The sequence below is a fragment of the Procambarus clarkii genome, chromosome 14 (genome assembly GCF_040958095.1).
Source record: "Procambarus clarkii isolate CNS0578487 chromosome 14, FALCON_Pclarkii_2.0, whole genome shotgun sequence".
Classification (NCBI taxonomy): Eukaryota; Metazoa; Arthropoda; class Malacostraca; order Decapoda; family Cambaridae; genus Procambarus; species Procambarus clarkii.
The window spans coordinates 7622792-7646364 of record NC_091163.1 but is presented as its reverse complement, the minus strand read 5'-3'; the positions used below and the strand labels follow the sequence as shown (position 1 = coordinate 7646364).

Below are 23573 nucleotides of genomic sequence, written 5' to 3'. Positions count from 1 at the left end.
AAGAAGTATTCTTTGAAATTTGTAACAGTAAAATTGTATCTATATGAAAAAATATTAAAATATATGTGACACTCACCTCCACATTTGCTATGCTTACGCCACTCTAGGATAGGGACGCCAAGTCTCTGACATTGTCGTGCATATGCCTGCAAGGTATCACACTCACATCGACGTGTTGACCGGCATTCACACATGTCTAGGACACATGACCTGTACAAACAAATTATTAAACAATCATTAAATGTCATTATACTCTGGCCTTTACTGTTATGTACTGATTACTGAAGACAATACATTACTGTACATAAATTACCCAAGTGAAATTATCTAAGTACGTACAGTATGTTCCAGCATATAAGTCGACATTTGAAGCCTAAAAATATATCTCCAAAACCAGGGGTCGACTTGTCTATCGAACATAAACTATGAACCTTTACCACCGCGAGATAAACAAGTGAAAGGCCTGGCCTAACATTCATTGTACACTATTTGTCATAATTCTCGCAGCCCATCACAATTATTTAGATAATTTCACTTATGACATTATCAAATTTTCTTGGCAAACTAGTGAAGAAGGGAAGGAGGGAGGCAGTCAGCCAAGGAGGCAAGCTGGCTGCCAGGCAGGGAAGGAGGGCAGACAGGGCAGGGCGAGGTGGGGTGGGCTGGGTGTTTGGGCAGGCAGGGAAGTAGGGTGGGCATGGTAGGGCTGGTGGGGCTGGTGGGGCAGGTTTTGGGGCTGGCTGCCAGGCAGGGAATCAAATCCCTGCTGGGGTTGGGGATTTAATCGAGAATTGAGCAAAAATATATTTACAGTATATGTTCCCGTAAGTAATTTCAAAGCGTTATATGACACGAGTACTGGGTAGACAGAACACCACGAGCGTAGCTCTCATCCTGCAACTACACTTAGGTAATTAGCTTAGGTAATTAGTAGTCGTCTCTATCACTGATGACACTAGTGCAAATGAAGGTACAGTATTTTGGTAATTAATAGCTGCACCACCACCTTTCTTATTTGGCCTGCAGTTGTGAATAACTTTATAATCGGCTAAGTTGCAAAGTTGGGTATGGTCTTTACTTAGCCATGTTTCTGTTAAAATAATGATCGCAAGGTAAGGTTTAGTGTCCCCGCGGCTCGGTCCTTGACCAAGTCTCCAAATGCCTGAAAACTCTGTTGCAGTAGAATGCTCAGATTTTATTTAGTGCTCAGCCATTTTTTGGCCTAGTGCCTTCATCTAATAATAATAATAATAATAATAATAATAATAATAATAATAATAATAATAATAATAATAATAATAATAATTTTGTTGGGGGGACAGGTAGTCTGTGTACATGTTAGGCTTATATTGAGGTTGCCCCAGGGGTCGAACTTCTGACCCTTCCCAGGATGCAACCCCACAACAGGCTGACTAACTCTCAAGGTACCTAAAGTATTTGCTTCTAATAGGTACTGTTCAGTATTAGAACAGAGGCAGTATGTGATAGGAAATCTGCCCAACCATTTTTATTCCACCTGGGATTTGAACCTGGTACAGTATTCCCAATTGAGAGTTGAGAATGTTCTCTCTCAAAATTTGGCACACAATACATCTCATTTACTTCCTTGCCTAACAAGTCTTTAATTTAAAATCATTCAAGAACCTGCAAAGTTCCTCATAGTTTTCTCTCATGAAATTAAGTCTTCAACTGTTTCACTTTCTCCAGTTTTTTTTTAGATTATAATGCATTGCGTGTTTGATTCCCAAAAAGGACATTTTTAATGTATTGATATATGAATGACTCCAGGATAAGTTTACAAATCTGCTAGTCGAAATGTCTTTCATTCTTGCTTTGTAGGCCTCCCAGTCTATTAATTTCAAATTGAAGTCACCAAGTACCAACAATCTATAAACAGTACTCGACTGCATGTGCTTATGCACATACAGTAATTATATTTGCTAAGAAATATTTTGTAACAAGAATTATTCAATATTTTTGTTCCTTATACTGTATAACTGAAAAAAAACTGAGCACATCTCCATATACAGTACGGTATAAAATTTTATATAATGTTCATGGAGATTTGTGTAAAAAAACATGGATATCTAAATGTGTAGTACTGGTATTAATAGGTCCAAGATAAAGATTTTCAGTAAAATATCAAAATCCTTCCCTATGATTGCTTATATCAATTTGTTGAACACACAAGTGTGGGAGAAAGAATGAGTGAGTGTGAGAGTAAATTATATGTATTTTTTCCCACTTACTCATAGAATTTGTCGATGCTGACAATGCTGTGGCATGCCTGGAACACGGTGCTGTTGAGTAAGCCACACTTGCTAAATGCTTGGTCAGCTGACACGGGACACGTTAAACGCTGTGTTCGACGCGAGTTTGTAACATTCAAGTCATTATTCATTTTGCGGGAACACTGCCTAACTCTGCCTGTGGACCATGACAAAGCCATTTGATATGGTGTGTCCACTAGGCTGCCACCCTTCGTAGTTAGGTCATCAGCGACATCATTATTAAAGTTCCCACAGAGGCCACACATGCGATTGCGCATCTCGACAGGCACTTCCACCTCCACATAGCTGATGCCGTCCCAAAGCACACGAATACCTGTTTAATCAAACATTTATATGAATCTCAAAGCAGTCAAAACATGGCATGTTGCATCCGCGATTAAATAAATATTAATCACAAAGTACAGTATCTATAAAAACTATTTCAGTACAACATTAGTCATGACATTTATGACATATGCTAATGAAAACAATATAACACAGAACTAATTATGTTAAGTTTTTGTAGGCTGTAAATTATTTAATAAAGTTATGAATTTTACTCTGTATACAATATTTGTTTTACAAGATTATTCTTGTGCTGTATTCAAAAGCATTTGGAAATGAAGTCACATTCAAAACTTTGGGAATAAAAGTACAAAACAAATTAATCTCCACGTACTAAAAATCACACATTTTAAAATTTGTACACAGTACTACTTAGATGATATTAAAGAGCCTGGAATTTTTCTGGTCAAATATACTTTGGTTGTTAATTATATTATTAAGAATTTTGCTAATTATGCCAATTGACTGATCTTGCAACCACTTTAGTTTCTCCCTAAACCAACTGCCTTTGTTATATTGGTGACAAATTACCTTTTGGGGTGGTGATGGCAATGGCTTGCCCCTCCTGCGTCATGTTGAGGATGCCAGGCATCTCATACGGGGCTTTAACAATACGTCCATTGATCTTTGTACGCAGCTTTTGACACAGCTTCACCTAAAGTTAAGAACTAAGATGTTATGGCAGGTACAGCACAGAGAAAATATAACTACATTACTTTCAACTTGCAAAAGTACATTTTGAATTTATTTATATAAAGGGTGTATTTTTATTAGTGTATTTTACTTTTACCCCTTACACTACTCCGATTGTCAATAGGCATTTGCTCGCAGGTGCTCAAAAAGATATCTTAATCTTATTCTTAGCCAAAAAAAAAAGGTGAGAAGGCTGGAGGTGGTGAAAACCATTACTGGACCCAAAGATACAAAAACCATTATTCCAGCAAGAAAGTGAAGTACTTGATTGAGGTAGAAATCAGTCAAGTGCTTCAGTGAGCAGAAAAAACAAAAGACACATCCACCCTAAACCAAAGCAAGAGAAGTTCCATCAAGGCTGAATGATATAAGTGATGGTATCGGGCATCATACAGCAACCAAAAGAAAGCCAGGAAAGAATATACCGCAAAAGGCCCAAACACAGTGGAGAGATGCAGGAGAGACATAAAAAGGCCACCTTGTACAGCTGCCTCAAAGATGCAAATGGAAAACTCCTGAAAGAGTTCTGCAACCTAACTCCCATACAGGGGGGTGGTACACAAGTAGTTGTTGTTGTTGTTTTAGATTCAGCTACTGGAACAAAATTTCTATGTCGCACAGGCAATGGTGAGCCCAAACATGGAGGCTCTATTTAGCCATTATCAGTATCAATAGCTGATACTGGAGATGTGGGGATGAGGTCTGTAGATGCACAAATCCAATCAAAGACCATAAGGCTAGTCAGACCGGTGAATTGATGGGGGGTACACACATTGCTCTCAGCCAAGTGCCACTGGAATCAGCAGGGCTGTTAGCCGGTCTAGGAGGAGATGTGCGGGTGTTACAAGAGGATAGGTTTCTTAAACCATGTTCCCATGTTGGTAATCTGGTCGAATTTCCTTCTTCAAGGTGTCGTACTCGCAGAGGTGGTCGAGGCGTTCTTGAGGGACGACCGTGTGAAGGATCCGTCCTGCTTCCCTGCACTTGTATTCCTAGTATTCGTTTATGGATTATGGAATTATACTCAGAGGAGAGCCTCAAATCATCCAAATAGGCCATACTGCCCTGAATGTGAACTGCACTGAGGACTAAACCTCAGTAGTCTAGAAGAATGGCTGTTCTCAGAAACCAGCCCCCAGGGAAAAGGAAATAAACTGAACCCCTCCTCACTGTTCAAGCAGTGGACTTCTGTAGCACAATCTGAAGACAGAGCAGAGCCCCACAGGAGATGGATGAATTGCAGAACAATCCAGACCACTGTAAACTTCAGTGCCTTGACATACTGTAATGCAGTGTAATGAAGTTGAATGCTTTCTTTCTGGTGGGGCCCCCCTAGGAGCTCCTCATCCCTGCTGTCTTCCCTTCTTTTCAATGGGATTATGGAGTTATCACAGACAGCTCCAGTGAGGGTGCCTATGTAATTTCCTTCAAGCAGTTGTGTGTTTTGTTGGTTCTGTTCTGTCTGGTGGGCTTTCCTCATTTTTGTGGTTGGTCCCCAAATCCCTGCTTCCCTTGCCACAAAGTAAACAAGATTCTGGTCCTGGCTTCTGGCAGGTGACAGATAGGTCTCGGAGGCCTAGTGTGTACCATCAAGCCAAACGGTTAATGATTGATGGTAACCAGAGCTGAGCTTGGAGTAGCTGCTGAGGCTCATCAGATAAGGGCCATCATTTTCATGAAATGTGGATAGGGTGAACAAATCTATTAGGCAGTTCGATAGTTAAAGAAGAAACTGCATTTTACCAATATTCTTGTCAGTCTATACAGAAATCTGTTTGTAGCCTATTCCACATAATTTAATGTTAATCTAATTTCTCCAAATCTATGGCAATTGGTTAATTTTAGTCTAGATTTTAACATTTACTAGCTGCTCTTCTTGATCCTAATATTCAAATTTGTTTTGATAGCATACAGTATTTATTACTCTTTTGTTTTTGATACATGCAAAGCCTTCCTTCCTTTTGCTATTGATTTTTTGATACTCTTCAGTCTTTACTCTTCTTCTCAACCTTCCCTAATCTTCAATTTTTCTAAATGCACACCTCGCCTTTTCTATTCCACCATTATATATATCCTTCCTACTTCTTCCTAATGTTTTTTTGTAGTCTGCTTTCGAGACATTTACAGATTTTGTTTTTCTTTCGTTCTATGGCGAATTCTAGAACCAAACCTATACTGTACTTCCAAAATGGCCTTTTGAATAATATACATTTTGTTCCATATTTATCATTTATTTGAAGAAATAATGAATAATATACAACAAGACGATGATTACTATAACCATTTTCCAAAACTTTAGTAAAATTGGCATTGGCAATGTTAAAACCAGGATTACAATCTGATGATTTATTGCAAGGTTATAAAATTTACTTCATACAATTAATACTGTACAGTATTTATATTCTAATAAAAATTACAGATATAAAACACGATACCCAAATTATAAAGAATTGACGATGTTTCGATCTGTCCTGGACTACTGTACTATCAAGTCCTATAATATTACATGCCTGATAATGGTCCAAGATGGACGTCGTCAATTCTTTTATTTTCAGATCTGTTGGTTGGTTGTCTAATTTTCAGCCCCATTATTGTGACATACTGTCTGCATCTGGATATAAAATGTATTGCTATTAATTATTTTCAATGACTGATTCATTGTCAATTTGATTAAAATAACATTACTAGCAAGACACAAGAACAATAACAAGAACTACTATCTTAATTTTTTTTTACAAAAGGACCCCATCTCTGAACTAGCCAGTCAGGTAGTGTGTAAAATGCAGTCATTCCCATGCCTCCCATTGTCACAAGATGAAGTGCTAGTTAAATTACAATATTGAGTATCTCTTATAAGAAAACATTGACAACCCCACTGAATATGACAACATTGATCAATGATTGTCTGCAGTATCAACATGTTAGCCTTGCATTCTCCCCAAAAGAATTTATTATTTTCAAAACAGATTTATTGGTCTGGCCAGATTTTCTTTTTGTAGGGGGCCTGTAGTGCCCTCTAAGCATGATCACTTCTGTGGCACAAAATAAGCTAATGAATATACAGAGAAATCACAGTACTGTAATGTAATATATCAATGAGAAAATCCACAGGAGCCGTGATATAGATTCAAATTGATGCGCTGGGTATTCCCAGACACATGCTCTAGACAACTAGGCCATGACATGGCCAGGTTGCAATTCTTTTGACCATGATGTGGCCTAGTCATCTAGAGCATGTCTGGGAATTCCCAGAGCATAGGTTTGAATCCTCATCACGGCTCCTGTAGATCTTCTCATATGCTAATGAATCTTACAGACCTATGAGCCATTCCTTGGTTTATTTATCCAAGCCTTACCTTAGCACGAGGCATCTTAAGTGTGAGACTCTTGGTCCAGGAGAAGGTGTTGGATCGTCTACCATCATTGTTCACACTGAGCTTAAACCCATTCTTATTCCGACATGTCTCGGCCAGTGTATATTTACATGCTCCCTGTAAGTTAATTCTAAGTATTAGTACTGTATTTGAAGTTTATGGCACAATGGGATTAATAGTATAACACATTAGTTTCATTCAAGATCTTTGTTTTTGTTCTTTCACTGCTGCTTTTAATCTTTAATATATTATTTACCACACAACTTGTCCTCACTGCATTGCTGCTAATTCATCAGTGATTTCTTCATCCATGCTATTACTGCCCCCCACACCCACCAACCCTCTCCTCCGAGGATATACTTCACCCTTCCTCCCTCTGATCCACACCAACATTCATATTTCACCCGCCTTTATCTTTACACTATGCTTGTTCACAGCCATTGTGCAGCCCCTTCATTTATCTTCCTGCTTTTTGTTTTTACTCCTTTTTTATGGCCATGTATAATGTGAGTTCATTTTGTCTGCTGTAATATTTTCACCACGTGTTTTTATGCTGTTAATTAATGGTACCAGTATTAATTTGTGTTAAGAATAAACTTATGTTGATAAAAGTTTTGGCCTCAGCATTTCCCAGCTTTGATCTATAATGCTAGTTCTACAGCAGCCCATTTTCTTGATCTAGATAGCAATGTATTACTCATTCACTATTACTGTCTTTGTTATAATAATAATACTTCATTCATAATAATATGCATACATAGAACAAGACAGGTATAATTGTAGGTATAATACAGGGGGTTGCACATAAAACAAAGCCACTATTATGCAAAGCATTTCGGGAAAACTTTGAATAATTCGGATAAAAGTTATTTATAGAAAAAAATGCAAGATGCATCATCATTAGTGCACACAATTATTTAGTTGTGTATCTCTTTTTGTATAAAATAACTATACAATATATTGAATATTATACATGCTCACCTTGTTGTTAGCCTACCTGAAAGTTGAAGAGGAGTCCATCGAAGGTGCGGTAGTGGGGGTCACCGAAGACGACACACACGCCAGGGGCCACCTCACACCTTGGGCAGCACTCGTACTCTGACTCCACACGCTGTCAGCACCACCCCATTAGTTATTCCCTATCATGTAAATATTACCATAATATATATACAGTATACACACATTCATATGTATGTGTGCTCTCGCATAATAGTTTACTGGATCGAGCTTTAGCTAGTTTTGTGTGTACATATCTATATAATTAGCCTTTAGTGGAGAATTTTGACAAACTCACTGATCAGCTGCTTTTCCCCGAAAATATTGCCTTCACCAACAGCACTTTTTATGTAAACTTTTCTGGTCATAAATGTACAACTGTTTATGAATAAAGTTTTTTATTTAATTTGGCTACACCAGCCATTAAAACACCTACACTTTTAAATCTAGGTGTTCCTTCTATGCCATTCGACAGCTTATTTTATATGGCAGAATTATAACTCCACCTTTGAGAGAGGCTATGAGAGCTATGTTTCTTACACTCCATGGATTGTCATGCATGAATAACTCTCATGACTTCTGTCAAAGTGGGGTTTAATTCACCATAAAAGTTCTTCCATTGAATAGTCTAGCCAACAAGGCTGAAACGCGTTAATTTACGTGTCTCAATGTGTCTCGGATCTTGAGAGGATCGTACTGAATAATTCTTTCAGTGTTGACTATCGTCTCATACAACAAGGGGTCTGTTAACACAGTAGGCTTAAACCCCACTCTTGGTTTATTGTTTTCACCAATTTCACTTAGAAATGTTAAATAAAAGTACTATACTCAAAGTCCGTAGATGCTAAATTGATATTTATGATATGTGACCTGATTTATTAAACTAGAACACTTTTATTCAACAGGTGTTTTGTTTTTTGTTTTTTTTTGAGATATATACAAGAGTTGTTACATTCTTGTACAGCCACTAGTACGCGTAGCGTTTCGGGCAGATCCCTGGAATACGATCCCCTGCCGCGAAGAATCGTTTTTTCATCCAAGTACACATTTTACTGTTGAGTTAAACAGAGGCTACAGTTAAGGAATTGCGCCCAGTAAATCCTCCCCGGCCAGGATACGAACCCATGACATAGCGCTCGCGGAACGCCAGGCGAGTGTCTTACCACTACACCACTGACTGGTGTTCATTTAACAAGCATTGCAATCTTTATTACAAATTTTCTTAGACAATTTTAATACGATATTAGTAAATATTTATGACAAAAGTAGAACATCTTATTCGTTGGTTTATGTAGAACAAATATTAATGTTTTCCATGGTGTAGTGACATGCCGGGTTGTATTTAGACCAGGAAATACTAAATTAATCTTAAATCTTAATAGCATTATGTCTCCTCACTGAATATTGAAAGCAATTATGGTAGTAAATTTCTGTTTGAAATTTGAGATGAAAATGAAGTATCACTTGCAAACTAAAATGTATCACAAAAAAGCACAAGTGTGCAGAGTGAGGTAGATTACCCTGTAGCCAGGTGGACAAGGCTTGTTGAAGTATTCACAGGGGAGCGTGTGGCAGGATACGGCACCATTAGAGCAAGTGCAAGAGGTGCACTGGTCCCTTTTCCACTCCTCGCCATCCTTGTGAAGCATACCATGCATGTGGCATGCACTCTCCAGCTGACCCGCCGCACTGCAGGTGGGGCAGCATTCATTCTCCTGCAAGATCTGGTACTCATGAGAGCAGTTGAGGACTGGACAGGTAGCACGCTGGCAGGTGATGTAGCCCTGGTGGCAGGCGCAGGTGGTGCAGGGGTCCAGCGTTCGCTCCACGCCCGTCGTGTACAGGTGGCCATTCAGGAAACATCTCCCTCCTGGTGGGGGGATCAGCTCTCGAGAACCTGCCGCAACAAACCCCATATATTAAAATACTGTACTGTACTTAAATTTCTCTGTCAATCAGTAGTTAATATTTAAAGCAGGGCCTCGTTGGTTCATGATTTGTTACTCAAGGGGTGTTTGAGTGCTTTAAAAGATCACTAAAAGGTTATGGGGCAATTTTTTTTTTATCTGGTAGGATTTTATTTGGACTCCGGGTGGGTATTCAGGGCCACTAAGGGTTCATGAGAGGGGTTGGGCTGTGAAATTATTAGTGGTTAATTCTAATGAAATTATACTTTAGGGGTTCCAGTTTTTTATTACCTGTCCCAGTATAATTTCTGAATTTTTTTGTTTTTTACATTTAACAAGATTTAGTAAATAAGTTTTATGTATTTACCTCATCCTTAAACTAACCTATGACCAGGCATTGAACCACTAATTTCAAATGGCAGAATGACAAATACAATGAAAAGAACAGAATGACTATAAAGCAACCAGCCTCAGATAAATATTTTAACAGCTGCTTGTTGTGACTGACATTCTTTCAAAATGCCACAATGTATTTAGATTAGGCTTGGTTCAATTTGCATATTTTTAAAACATTACGTTCGTATTTAATTTAGTTAGCTGCTGTATTAGATTTAACTACTGTACATTCAAAGTTACAGACACTTATATTAATGCACAATGAAATCATTATGTATAAATAGATGCATCCAGATGCTAATGTCTGGTTACTGTGTGGTTCCCATGGTTACATATAGATGCTGAAAACAATAGTCTGGCATTTCTGCATTAAATTTATTTCCTTTTGTATTATTTACTAAGCCCTGAGAAGGTTAAGTTTGGTTTTGTGTTGAGCTTAAGGCCTATCAATTGTGGAAGAGTTAAGACCACCTCAATAACTTACAGACCAACCACAGTTAATGATACACCCGCTACATTTGGAGGTTTACAGAGACAGAGTTGTTGCAGTACTATATAACCTTTAACAAGTTTATTAAACTATGTGAAGATATACTATTTGAGCCCAATTGCATTGTTTGGTATGATGTGCAATTAAAAGTGACGTTTATTTATATCATTATTTTATCTAAAATAAAAAGATTGATTTAAAACAATACTAATCTGATTTCTGTATTACTGTATAATGACAAAAACATTGAGGTATTAGATAAGTATTGTAAACTATAATACAAAGGTGTGCCACTGGGGGTTACCACTCAAATTTAAAAGCTTTATCCATGAATGCGTGGAATTATATAACTGAGCCAGTTTACACATATTGGCAGAATCACCTACTCACCCTGGCAACTCTTGCAGCAGGTGTCTGGCAAGGAGACCTGCTTAGCAGGAGGGCAGGAGAGGACGGGGCAGGCCTTCTTCTCGCAGGAGAGGGATCCCCTCGAGCACTTGCACCTGACGCAGGGATCGACGCGGGAGACTATCACTTCCCCCTCAATCACCGGACGCCCTTCCAGCCAGCAACCTGGATCAAACACACTGTTACTGCCACCACATTGTTACTGGTCACTGGAGTGTAAGAACTAAGGGATAACGCTTGGAAGGTTAGTCATAATTATGTTTTTTTATGTAGAATTCACGATTCTGGTAAATTAGCATCACAAAAAACTGAAAAGCTTCAATATACCTGAGGAAAGGAGGGAAGAAGGGAGGGGGAGAGAGGGAGGGATGGGAAGAGAGAGGGAGGGAGGGAGGGGGGGGGAGAGGGAGGGAGGGAAAGAGAGAGAGAGAGAGAGAGAGAGCAGGTGTAGTACATAATATTACTGAGTTATCTACACTGTTACTTCCTAGGCAGTGACACAGAGCATATATTCTCAAGGTGAAGTTTGCATGACCAGAAAAACGCCCACCCACCCCACACCACATACAAGAGTCTCAGGGGAAATGGATAGAGTAGATAAAGACAGATTATTTAACACAGGGAACACGCACCTGGGGACACAGGTGCTGAGTACTCAGATGAGTCATGAAGACATTATAAAGAATTTGTTTAGTTTCAGTGTAGTTAACAAATGGAATGTATTAGGTAGTGATGTGGGGGAGGCTGACTCCATACACAGTTTCAAATGTAGATAGAATGGAGCTCAATGGAATCAGGAACCTGTACACCAGTTGATTGACAACTTGAGAGGTGGGACCAAAGAGACAGAGCTCAACCCCCCCACACACAGTTAGGTGAGCACACTAACACAGGTACCCAAACACACAGCACCATACCTATACCAGACATATGGACATCATGTATCAGTTAAGCACATAAGGAACCTACCAAACACACCTGATTTACCTGAGGGCCACTAACCCTAGTGGTCTCGACGAGGACAGGAAGCCAGCGGCTTGTCGAAGGTCCCCCACCCTCATCTGCCTTAATGATTTTTTTTCCAGGTATATTTTAAAATTCATTACAGTTTTGGCAGTTACAGCTTGGGCGGGTAGGCGGTTCCATGGGTTAATAACCCAGTGGGTAAAAAAGCATCTCCTGTTCTCAAACCTACATTGTGGGTTGTTGAGCTTGAAACAAGCTCAACAACCCACAATATTGTTAGGTTTATTGTGTGTGTATATACACACACACACAAGTAACCATACACTTAACTACCCGTCAGTAGTTTCAAAGCGTTATATGACAAAGAGTGTTGGGAAGACAGGACACCACGAGCGTAGCTCTCATCCTGTAACTACACTTAGGTAATTACTTATCGACTTATCACGGACATGACGTTCGCTTACGTTCGACAAACCGCCGGCTTCCTGTCCTCGTCGAGGCCACTAATACGTGGCCCTCATGTAAACTCAGATATATATACCCACCACAAGGACTATATAAACACTCACCGGAGACAAGATACATTATTTTCAAACGAAAAATATTTTAATACTGATGTGAATGAAGTCTGTCAGATTTAAATTCCAACATTGTGAGCAGTGTGGAGGTTGTTGGGAGTCAAGTCCCTGGCTGGCAATACACAACACTTGCATAGTGCATGTTTTGGTAATTATGATCCTTGTACTAACTGGCATTACTAACGTAAAGAATGCAAGCGCAGAATCATCTGGGAATACAATGATACCCGTTAACACGAGGCTATCGTTAGTAAGTACTGCACTTGTAGGCGGGCAAGAACGGCTTGTATATAACCTCTATAATATGGCTTTCGCTATACATCAACCTGACGTTATACATTAACCAGACGTTCGCTATACATCAACCGGACGTTCGCTATACATCAACCGGACATTCAGACGTTCGCTATACATCAACCGGACATTATACATTAACCAGACGTTCGCTATACATCAACCTGACGTTATACATTAACCAGACGTTCGCTATACATCAACCGGACGTTCGCTATACATCAACCGGACGTTCGCTATACATCAACCGGACATTCAGACGTTCGCTATACATCAACCGGACGTTTACTATACATAACCAGTCGTTCACTATACATAACCAGTCGTTCACTATACATAACCAGTCGTTCACTATACATAACCAGTCGTTCACTATACATAACCAGTCGTTCACTATACATAACCAGTCGTTCACTATACATAACCAGACACTCAAAGGTTAAATTCTTTCCCAAGGAATTTAGGGGTTGGGAGTGGCCAGCAGCACAAACATTTAGGCCCGAGGGAGCAGACGTCCCTCTCCTACACAAGCCAGCGTTCGTTCCCGTTCTCTCTCTCTCTCTCTCTCTCTCTCTCTCTCTCTCTCTCTCTCTCTCTCTCTCTCGTTCTCTCTCTCTCTCGTTCTCTCTCTCTCTCTCTCTCTCTCTCTCTCTCTCTCTCTCTCTCTCTCTCTCTCTCGTTCTCTCTCTCTCTCTCTCTCTCTCTCTCTCTCTCTCTCTCTCTCTCTCTCTCTCTCTCTCGTTCTCTCTCTCTCTCTCTCTCTCTCTCTCTCTCTCTCTCTCTCTCTCTCTCTCTCTCTCTCTCTCTCGTTCTCTCTCTCTCTCTCTCTCTCTCTCTCTCTCTCTCGTTCTCTCTCTCTCGTTCTCTCTCTCTCGTTCTCTCTCTCTCGTTCTCTCTCTCGTTCTCTCTCTCTCTCTCTCTCTCTCTCTCTCTCGTTCTCTCTCTCTCGTTCTCTCTCTCTCTCTCTCTCTCTCTCTCTCTCTCTCTCGTTCTCGTTCTCGTTCTCGTTCTCTCTCTCTCTCTCTCTCTCTCTCTCTCTCTCTCTCTCTCTCTCTCCATACAAAATGCAATCGTTTTTCCTAGCGGCCAGATTTACGAAGCAGTTACGCAAGTACTTACGAACCTGTACATCTTTCCTCAATCTTTGACGGCTTTGGTTACATTTATTAAACAGTTTACAAGCATGAAAACTTGCCAATCAACTGTTGTTATTGTTATAAACAGCCTCCTGGTGCTTCGGAGCTCATTAACTGTTTAATAATTGTAAACAAAGCCGCCAAAGATTGAGAAAAGATGTACAGTTTCGTAAGTGCTTGCGTAACTGCTTCGTGAATCTGGTCCCAGGGAAATGTAAACAAATGCCACTATTTTGCCACAGAAACGTACGAACCCACGCAACCCACCTAACCTATAGAGAGCATTGCACTTAAAATGCCAATACTACGGTGCTTTAAATTCACCGAACAAGTTGATAGCGCTAAAAAGAACGACGCATTAGGCGAATGCACGTGACGTATGTGTCTAACCTACACCAAGAGATAAGATAACGTACTCGAGGTGTCAAATTAAGGAGAATATAGCGTTAGTCTCGTGAGTTAATGGCTAGCAGCTGCTGCCTTTGACAACTGGCGGGTAGTTGATGGCTAGGTACTAGGGGCCCCGGCTCTAACACGGAAACACTTACGGACATAAAGATAATTTGAGAGCAACATGACTGATGTCTGGCGGAAGCTGCTCGTAAGGGAGAAGGGGTGGGAGAGTACACAGGTGGGGCGGGAGAGATATATGCAGCGGTAGCGAAGACAGGTGATGGTTGTGGGAGTAAATGAAAAAGCAGGTAAGGGGTCGAGGCCGTTAGAGATGCCGATGAGGAAGAGAGAAAAATGGGATGATGGGGAACGTGAGGAATCATCACCCATGCAGCAAAGTCCAGGTGGTGGCGGAGGGGGGGGGGATGTACCGCACGCCAACGCTGCCAAGCCAGGTGCAACACTAGAGAGAAACCCAGTGACAAGCTGGTGTGTGACGGGGTCAGAGTACCAGGCAGCGTAGGGGAGTGGTGGTACCATCAATGGGTGGGGTCTTATGGGTCCATCAATGGGCGGGGTCTCATGGGAAGCTAGAGATAAAACAGGGCCGTATATAATATCATTTACCAGTACAATACGTGACCAACCAGAGCCTATATGGAGATAAACGAAAAAACAGGTGTATATATATGTGAGTGAGAGCCAACATGGGCGTCGTATGTGGGGGTATAAGGTGGGAGAAGGCAGTAATTAGGCATGATGGGAGGGTTAAACACCTGACTGCAATGATGGCGATTCGTGTGGGGGCAGAAATTGCCATATATGGGGGGGGGAGGGTTAATAACTTGATGTGTAGTCACATAATAGGATGTGTGGCTTCAATAATTACGATACAATACAGGTGTGTTGGAACTAATTACAGTTGATGGGAGACCAGGTAGACTATATGGGATTAAATAGGGTGTCAGGTTGTGCTGAGACATGGGGGGAGTGTTATTAGTATCTGTTTACTGCTAGGTAAACAGAGGCATGAGGTGAAAGGAAAAGTGCCCAAATCTTTCTGTCCCTCCCGGGGACTGAATGCAGGTGCCTTGATTGTGAGCCGAAGACGTAAGCTACTGTGCTACGGAGCCCCTATTTTGAAAGTGATATTTTTTCAGTAACTTAATCTAACAACTTTGTTAATTGAATGTTTACAAGACTTGGTCGTTGACAGCTGCCAGCTCGCTCCAGAGGGCTTGTGTCACAGTTCCCAGTTCACAATATTGACACTTCTGTCGTGTACAGCTGTCAAGCATCTGTCAAGTATTTGTCAAGCATTTGTCAAGCCTGGATGTGTCTGTACAGCTTCTCCCCTCTCCTGGTGGTGTCTGTACTGAGATCTGTGTACCAGGCAGCGGATAGGCTGTGTTAGAGAGGGCTGTGTTCCTGCAGTAGTTGATATCATCCTCTAGTTCTTTGTACTTGACAGGCGCTGGCATGGAGGTTGGCCTCGATAGCCTCTTGACAGTTTCCCTCCCTGGAAAGGTTGTCTGATATTTCCTACTTGACTAGGCACTTGGTTATGACAATTGTCATCGTTATGGAGACCTGAGGAGGAGTACTGTAATGTATACGAGTGATTGTTAAAGGTTGAATGGTTGTTTGGTAGTGTGTGTTCAGCACTATTATCGTCTTGACTGGCATGAGCTGCAAGGGGCACTTTGACAGTGAAGTCTTCCGTCTGAAGTGTTGTCACTCACTATCTAGGCGCTCGTGGGACATGTGGGACACCACAGAGGTGCAGGAGCAGCAGCAAGGAACAGCAGGAGGAGCAGCATTAGCAGCAGCACTAGCAGCAACAGCAGCAGCACTAGCGCTGCTGCTGCTCAAGAGGACTGTTGATTTACAGAGTCATCCGTAGAGCACGTGACTGGTTGAGAGATACGATGCCAGTCATTGAGGTTAGAGATGCAGTTTGGATGTATCATGGGAGATGTACTTCATTCCTTGACTGACTGTTCACTCTAGGAGAACTGGTCGCGGCGCCGCTTCAGGGGTCGCCCAAGGGGATAGTGACTTGTAATCCGATAAGGTTAAATCAATCCTTGTTTTTCTACGACATTGTATAGGTGATGGTGCTTAAGGTTAAGGAGAGCGGCTATCTACAAGTCATCATTCTTGAGTAAGACCTGGACACATCAGGACCAGGTAGGATGGGGGAAGAGGGCGACCGATTCCCAAAACGATTCTCACACCTGTCATAAGTTTCGTGTTGACCACATGTGCTTAATTCATGGTCACTTAATGCTATATAGTCGTGAAGGCTTATCTGGTTGATCAGTCTAGCAACCAGGAGGCCTGGTCGACGACCGGGCCGCGGGCACGCTAAGCCCCGGAAGCACCTCAAGGTAACCTCAAGGTAAGGTAGCTATTTCTCCTGATAATTACCTCGGCTTAAAGGAACAAAGACGTGCTTCTTGCCGTGAGAAGTGTAATGTCTGCGATACAGCTGTTCACCTCCTTGTAGAAGGTCTCGATTTTCCGGACGATCACAAATATTGTTCTCAAAGTGTTCTCGTGAGTGAGGTGGCCCTCGATACCATCTTCGATGACTCCAATACCTTGACATTGAACAAATCCACAAGGGCCGTGACGAGGATTCGAACCTGCGTCCGGGAGCATCCCAGACACTGCCTTAATCGACTGAGCTACGACAGGGTTAAAAAGAGTTGAAATCGAAGTTCTACTGAACTTCGATGCATCAGATTAGTGTGATTTCTGTGTGTAACCTTGACATTGCTCGTCTCAAGTCTTTCTCCTCTCGTAATTGGCTACCTGAATAACTTGCAAGGATGGTGTCTTCTTTGATAATTACTAAACCAAGGAAGGAAGACCCCTGCGAGTCTCTTGTGTTGTCACTCAATCATCTTTACATCATATGCTCGGAGCAACAGACAATAACACAGATGTGAAGCATATCTGCCCATGATAAAACAATGTGGGATTAAAAAATCCATTTTTGTACTGCCAGACCAAACCAGACATTGCACGCTTCCCTCTGCGTCGTGCTTTTCATCTGGCGTGTACCAGAGGGCGTCGTGTGTACATAGCAAGTGATGTATGGTCCAGGAACACTGTCACGTCCCTTGTCATGGCAGGAATAATTGACCTTTGTCATGAGCGCTCCAACCTTCCCTCTCACACCCCGCGCCTTATTCTCAACACTTAAGAGATGTGTTCCGAGAGGACTATTAATACCTCGAAGGTGTTATTGTTGATCTTGTTACATCCTCTCCCTCCCCCTCCAATCAATCCCTCCCTCCCCGCGTTCAATCCCCGACCGTCCAAGTGGTTGGACACCATTCCCCCCCCCCCCCCCCCGTCTCATCCCAAATCCTTATTCTAATCCCTTCCCAGCCGGTCGGCCGAGCGGACAGCACGCTGGGCTTGTGATCCTGTGGTCCCGGGTTCGATCCCAGGCGCTGGCGAGAAACAATGGGCAGAGTTTCTTTCACCCTATGCCCCTGTTACCTAGCAGTAAAATAGGTACCTGGGTGTTAGTCAGCTGTCACGGGCTGCTTCCTGGGGGTGGAGGCCTGGTCGAGGACCGAGCCGCGGGGATACTAAAAAGCCCCGAAATCATCTCAAGATAACCTTCCCTCCCTCCCCCCCTAATCTCCCAACCCCCTCCCCCCTCTCCAACGGCAGTTAAGTCCCACCAGCTTATCAGAAGCGAGTAGGATGAAAGTAGAGTGTTTAGCGTTGATGCTTCACCTTTAAGTTCATTATTTATAATGTAAAAAGTGACGCACCACACAAGTCATACAACAGAAGCTGTAGACGTACAGTTGAGAGGCGGGACCAAAGAGCCAGAGCTCAACCCTCACAAGCACAATTAGGAGAGTGCGTGACACAAATAGAAGACAGCGTCGCCACTGAGAAACAATCTAAATATCGAAGCTACAATTACAATTGCCTTGTTCCTAAACCTTATTGATAACAATAAAAACACGGAATAACAACTCAAACTGAACAATTAAAAAAACCAAGCCTAAAATTGCTCTGGGAATACAAACACATAATTGGTAAATAATATACAATGGGACGAGGGGGGCACTAACTAGTGTGTGTGGGGGGGAGGGGGTGAGTAATTAGGGTGTGGGGGCAGTAACTAGGGGCAGTATATTGGGTGTGTGTGTGGGGGGGGGGGGGGGTAGACACTATGGTGTATGGGCTGGAACAATAACACAAGTGGCGCCCTCCCATGTAAACACACCCACAGTTAATTACCTCTCCAACATAGAGGAAAACTTCGCCCTAGTTTATGTTTGGTGGACCACCCCTTCTCCCCCTTCCTGTCTAGCGCCCCCTCTCCCCCTTCCGTCTCTTCCCTCACCCTTTCCCGTCTCCCGTCACCAAGCTTAATGGAGCCATTTTGTGTTAAGTAACAAGCTTAGGTACACGGTGAACAAATCCACAAGGGCCGTGACGAGGATTCGAACCTGCGTCCGAGAGCATCCCAGACGCTGCCTTATTTGATGCATCACGCTATTGTGATTTCTGTGTGTATCGGAACACAATAAAGGTAACTGCAGAAGGCCAATTGGCCCATACGTAGGAGCTTCTATTTATAACGACCAAATCCCACTCATATACATGTCCAACTCACGTTTGAAACAATAAAGGGACCCCTCCTGGGGCTTGAAAGCTGAGTGGACAGCGCTTCAGATTCGTAGTCCTGAGGTTCCGGGTTCGATCCCCGGTGGAGGCGGAAACAAAAATGGGCAGAGTTTCTTTCATCCTGATCCTCCCTGTTCACCTAGCAGTAAATAGGTACCTGGGAGTTAAACAGCTGCTACGGGCTGCTTCCTGGGGATGTGTAACAAAAAGGAGGCCTGGTCGAGGACCGGGCCGCAGGGACGCTAAGCCCGGAAATCATCTCAAGATAACCACCTCCACCACGTTACGCGATAATTGAATTAGGAACTCCAGCCTAATTCTGTCATTTTCACTGTTCTGGTGTCTAGTGGGTAATTTGTGTTCTCCATACACACATGTTCTCCATTTTCAGGTTTAAAAGTATCATAACTCGTTATGCTAGGTTTCATACTTTGTGAATATCGGTGATTGCTGTTCTGTCAGCCTTGTGTCCTGAAAATAGTGCGGTTTTGACGAGAGAGATTGGAATACCTAGATCTAAAATTTTCAGCTTTATCACCTGCAACTACGCGAGATGGTATCCATACAAATGAGACTAAAACTCTTGCTGTGTATATTAATGGTGTTTATAATTGAAGTTACAAGATTCTTAGTATCTATTTTCCATGTCAGGTTTCTAGAGTTTGAAGAACTAATGTTGAATCACAGACATTTACTCGTATAGTAAAGTATGTGGTCACAGACCACAGCCACAGGCAGGTGGCTGTGGTCTGTGCCCCCCCCCCCCCTCCACCCTTCCTCCTGTTGCTACTCCTCACCCCTACCGCCCCCCCCCCCACCCCTCAACCTACCGCACACTAAGTTGTTGTGTCTGGTTCCCAGCTATTATTACCCAGACTAACATTTTTCCTATCTCCGTGAGTGTGAGTGTGTAACGCTTGGATGGCCGGGCCAAGTACACGGAGGGTGTGAAGGGCAGGGAGGCGTGGAGGGAGGGAGGCGTGGAGGGAGGGAGGCGTGGAGGGAGGGAGGTGTAGAGGGAGGGAGGTGTAGAGGGAGGCAGGTGTAGAGGGAGGCAGGTGTAGAGGGAGGCAGGTGTAGAGGGAGGCAGGTGTAGAGGGAGGGAGGCGTGGAGGGAGGGAGGCGTGGAGGGAGGGAGGTGTAGAGGGAGGCAGGTGTAGAGGGAGGGAGGCGTGGAGGCAGGGAGGCGTGGAGGGAAGCAACAAGGTTGTACCAGATACCTGTCAGAACATGATTGGGCTCATCCCTCTAGATAGATGTACACATGATGTTAGTGACACCGGAATGATACCTCAAGGGCTTGGCCTTCTGGATGACACCTCAAGGGCTTGGCCTTCTCCTGGATGACACCTGAAGGGCTTGGCCTTCGAGTAAAAGACTCTTGGACTAGGGTCTTAATGACCAGTTATCCTTGACACCTGCCATCACTAAATTGACCATAATCAGCCAGCCAGTTGGTGAAAGAAACTGTCTATTGTTTCTATCTTTGCCGGGAATCGAACTCGGGCCCTTCGGATTACGACCCCCTGAGTGCTGTCCACTCTGCCGCGAGGTCCAGTATGTATGTGAATGAAGTGAACCAATGAAGAGCAGAGGTGCCATAGGCACAATCAGAGAACACTGTATAAACATCAGAGGTCCGCGGTTGTTCAACGTCCTCCCAGCAAGCATAGGAAATATTGCCGGAACAACCGTGGACATTTTCAAGAGGAAACTAGATTTATTCCTCCAAGGAGTGCCGGACCAACCGGGCTGTGGTGGGTATGTGGGCCTGCGGGCCGCTCCAAGCAACAGCCTGGTGGACCAAACTCTCACAAGTCGAGCCTGGCCTCGGGCCGGGCTTGGGGAGTAGACGAACTCCCAGAACCCCATCAACCAGGTATTAACCAGGTAACCAGGTATGTGTGTTCATTTATTTGTACTCACCTATTTGTGCTTTCGGGAGGTTGAGCTTTGGCTCTTTGGTCCCGCCTCTCAACTTTCAATCAACAGGTGTACAGGTTCCTAAGCCTATTGGGCTCTATCATATCTACACTTGAAGCTGTGTATGGAGTTAGCCTCCACCACATCACTTCCTAATGCATTCCACTTTTTAACTACTCTCACACTGAAAAAGTTCTTTCTAACGTCCCTGTGGCTCATTTGGGTATTCAGTCTCCACCTGTGTGTGTGTGTGTGTGTGTGTGTGTGTGTGTGTGTGTGTGTGTGTGTGTGTGTGTGTGTGTGTGCGTGTGTCTGTCTGTCTGTCTGTCTGTCTGTCTGTCTGTCTGTCTGTCTGTCTGTCTGTCTGTCTGTCTGTCTGTCTGTCTGTCTGTCTGTTTGTCTCTCTCTCTCTGCCTGTGCCTTGGTCCTATATCTATCTGGAGTCTGAATGCTACTTTAAATCGTCTTTGCAACTTTCGTTTGTTTCTTGCGTGTGTATATTTTTGCCTGGTAGACGCCGGCTGTGCAACCCGTCCTCTTGTGTCGTGGCATTTTGACGTATATTCTACCTAAGGCCATAAATTGTCGGACTAGAAAATGGTAGCGCCTCGCGAAATTGACATACTGTCCCGTTTTGTTCTGGATTCTCTGGCAGGTTAGCATATGGGCATTTAGTACGACAGTTTCTTGGGAAACTTTAGGAGGACGGGCTGGTCCCTCTCCACTTCCCACTGGATCCGTCCCATAACTGGATAGCTACGTGAATGACACGTGGAACAGCCTCAGTTGGAACACTAAATATATTTGCAATACCACCACGAGCTGAGCAACTTCGGGGCCTTGCTGTACACTATTCCTTCCCCCCGCAACCCGCCTTCCCTGCTTGTTTTTTCACAAAAGTGCACAAACACATGTGGGGCATCACGTAGATTAGTCTGGCCGGGTCATTTATCAGTCTGCTACCTTCCACCCCCTCCCCCCTCCCCCCCCCCACCCCAGACACACACTGGAGGCGTCTTGTGAGAAGAAGAGGCGATGAAGGCTCCGGATGCCCTCCCTCCTCACCTTGATAGCTGCCCGACGCGCTCTACCCTAGTTTACCCTCGCGCCAAGTTTTCTGTTATCACTATCAACAAAGCCATGCACTGCATTTAGCCCGCCCACACCGAGACAAATTCGTATTTTGCAGTCATATGAAGATAAAAATTGTAGATGAACGAATGATAAGTGTCAGAATTGTAACATGACAGCAATATACCGGGAACTGCAACAAAATCTAGTACACAAGTTCTCAAGTATGTTTGAGACAAGAAAGAAATACATCTCAAAGGGATAGAGTAGCTTAGACTACTTCTACCCTCTTCTAGTAGACTCGAGAGAAGTGAAATAACACACCAGTTACTCCATCTATCATCATTCTATTATGCAGGAAGAACCGCACGTCTATGGGTCATCCAATACGGTTACCAGACTTCTAGACGTTACCACTGCTAGGCTTTGGCTAAATATTCTAGATCTGGTCTTCACAAACAATGAAGTTCACTGAAGTGCAAACTACCATCAATACTCAGAATAGACCCTAAACCATGATCGAGCGAGAGAGGTTATTCAGTAAATTAAATTTTAACAAAAAGATAGACTGGGAAAAAATAAACAGAGAACTTGCAAAACATTCAATGGGAAACTGTTCTAAATAATGCAACTCTTACACAAGGAACAGAAAAACTGACTTCTGAAGCTTATAAAGTCTGAAACATGTTCTTTTGAGGAAAGCCAGAAAAGCATACACAAGCACACACACACACAAGTGAGTGTGTGTGTGTTCTCACCTAGTTGTGCTTGCGGAGGGTTAAGCTTCGGCTCTCTGGTCCCGCTTCTCGACTGTCAATCAACTGGTGAACAGATTCCTGAGCCTACTGGGCTCTATCATATCTACATTTGAAGCCGTGTATGGAGTCAGCCTCCACCACATCACACAATTGTTAACACACACACAGTGTAACTAGTTTCACAAGATGAGTACTTTCTTAGGTAAATGAACTGTGGAATTGTGTTCCAGAACCTATTATGTGACTAACCCATCATCACTACCCACGGGATGGGTACGGGGGCGCATATTAAATGACTAACAGTTTGAAGTTGGGCACAGATAATAAGATTATTTATGAAGGATTTGAAACATATCTAATGTAGATTCTATATGATATTGCCTTGTTTTCAGTGCATGATAAGATGTTGATATTGCTTGCCTGATGACATGTTTTTGAAGGAGTCGATTAATGTTGTGTTTAAAAGAGGCTTCAGGACTGCAATAATTGAATGAAACTGTTTAAACGTGAGAAAGTGCAATCATTAGCTATTGCATCAATTATCGGATTACTATACGAGCAACATATCTATGGGCCATCCAATTATTTCAACAGCCTCTTGGATATTACAATATCTTGGTTGTTACTTCATCTGCTGATGTAGACTAAATGTAAACCTTCCCTCGCAGTCTACCTCAATATGTAACTAAATGTTAATCAAATCCAAGAATTCAGCAGCATCTTTTCACTAATGTTAAAGCAATGACTACATACTTCCAAAACCTTAGTCAAACAACCCAAGTTTACATACTGCAAGACGTGCATATATTGCTTGCAAAATCATGCTGTGTGTAAGATCTGTGTTGCCTAATGTAGGAGGGAGGGAGGTGGGGGGGAGGGGGAGAGGGTATAGCACTTGTAAAATATATTCTGC

The 23573-nt window shown here is 42.8% G+C and overlaps 1 protein-coding gene across 5 annotated transcripts in view; it reads right to left on the bottom strand.

Annotated features, from left to right (window-relative positions):
• LOC123771953 (BMP-binding endothelial regulator protein) overlaps positions 1 to 23573 on the bottom strand; it is a 197411-nt gene that overhangs the window by 6791 nt on the left and 167047 nt on the right. For all 5 annotated transcript variants that reach the window (XM_069324323.1, XM_069324321.1, XM_069324322.1 and 2 more), the window contains 7 exons: positions 10862 to 11044; positions 9199 to 9575; positions 7680 to 7793; positions 6665 to 6799; positions 3147 to 3270; positions 2250 to 2604; positions 77 to 210 (listed from right to left, as the gene is read on the bottom strand). In XM_069324323.1, the coding sequence (XP_069180424.1) occupies positions 77 to 210; positions 2250 to 2604; positions 3147 to 3270; positions 6665 to 6799; positions 7680 to 7793; positions 9199 to 9575; positions 10862 to 11044 (1422 nt within the window). The remainder of the gene's footprint in view (positions 1 to 76; positions 211 to 2249; positions 2605 to 3146; positions 3271 to 6664; positions 6800 to 7679; positions 7794 to 9198; positions 9576 to 10861; positions 11045 to 23573) is intronic.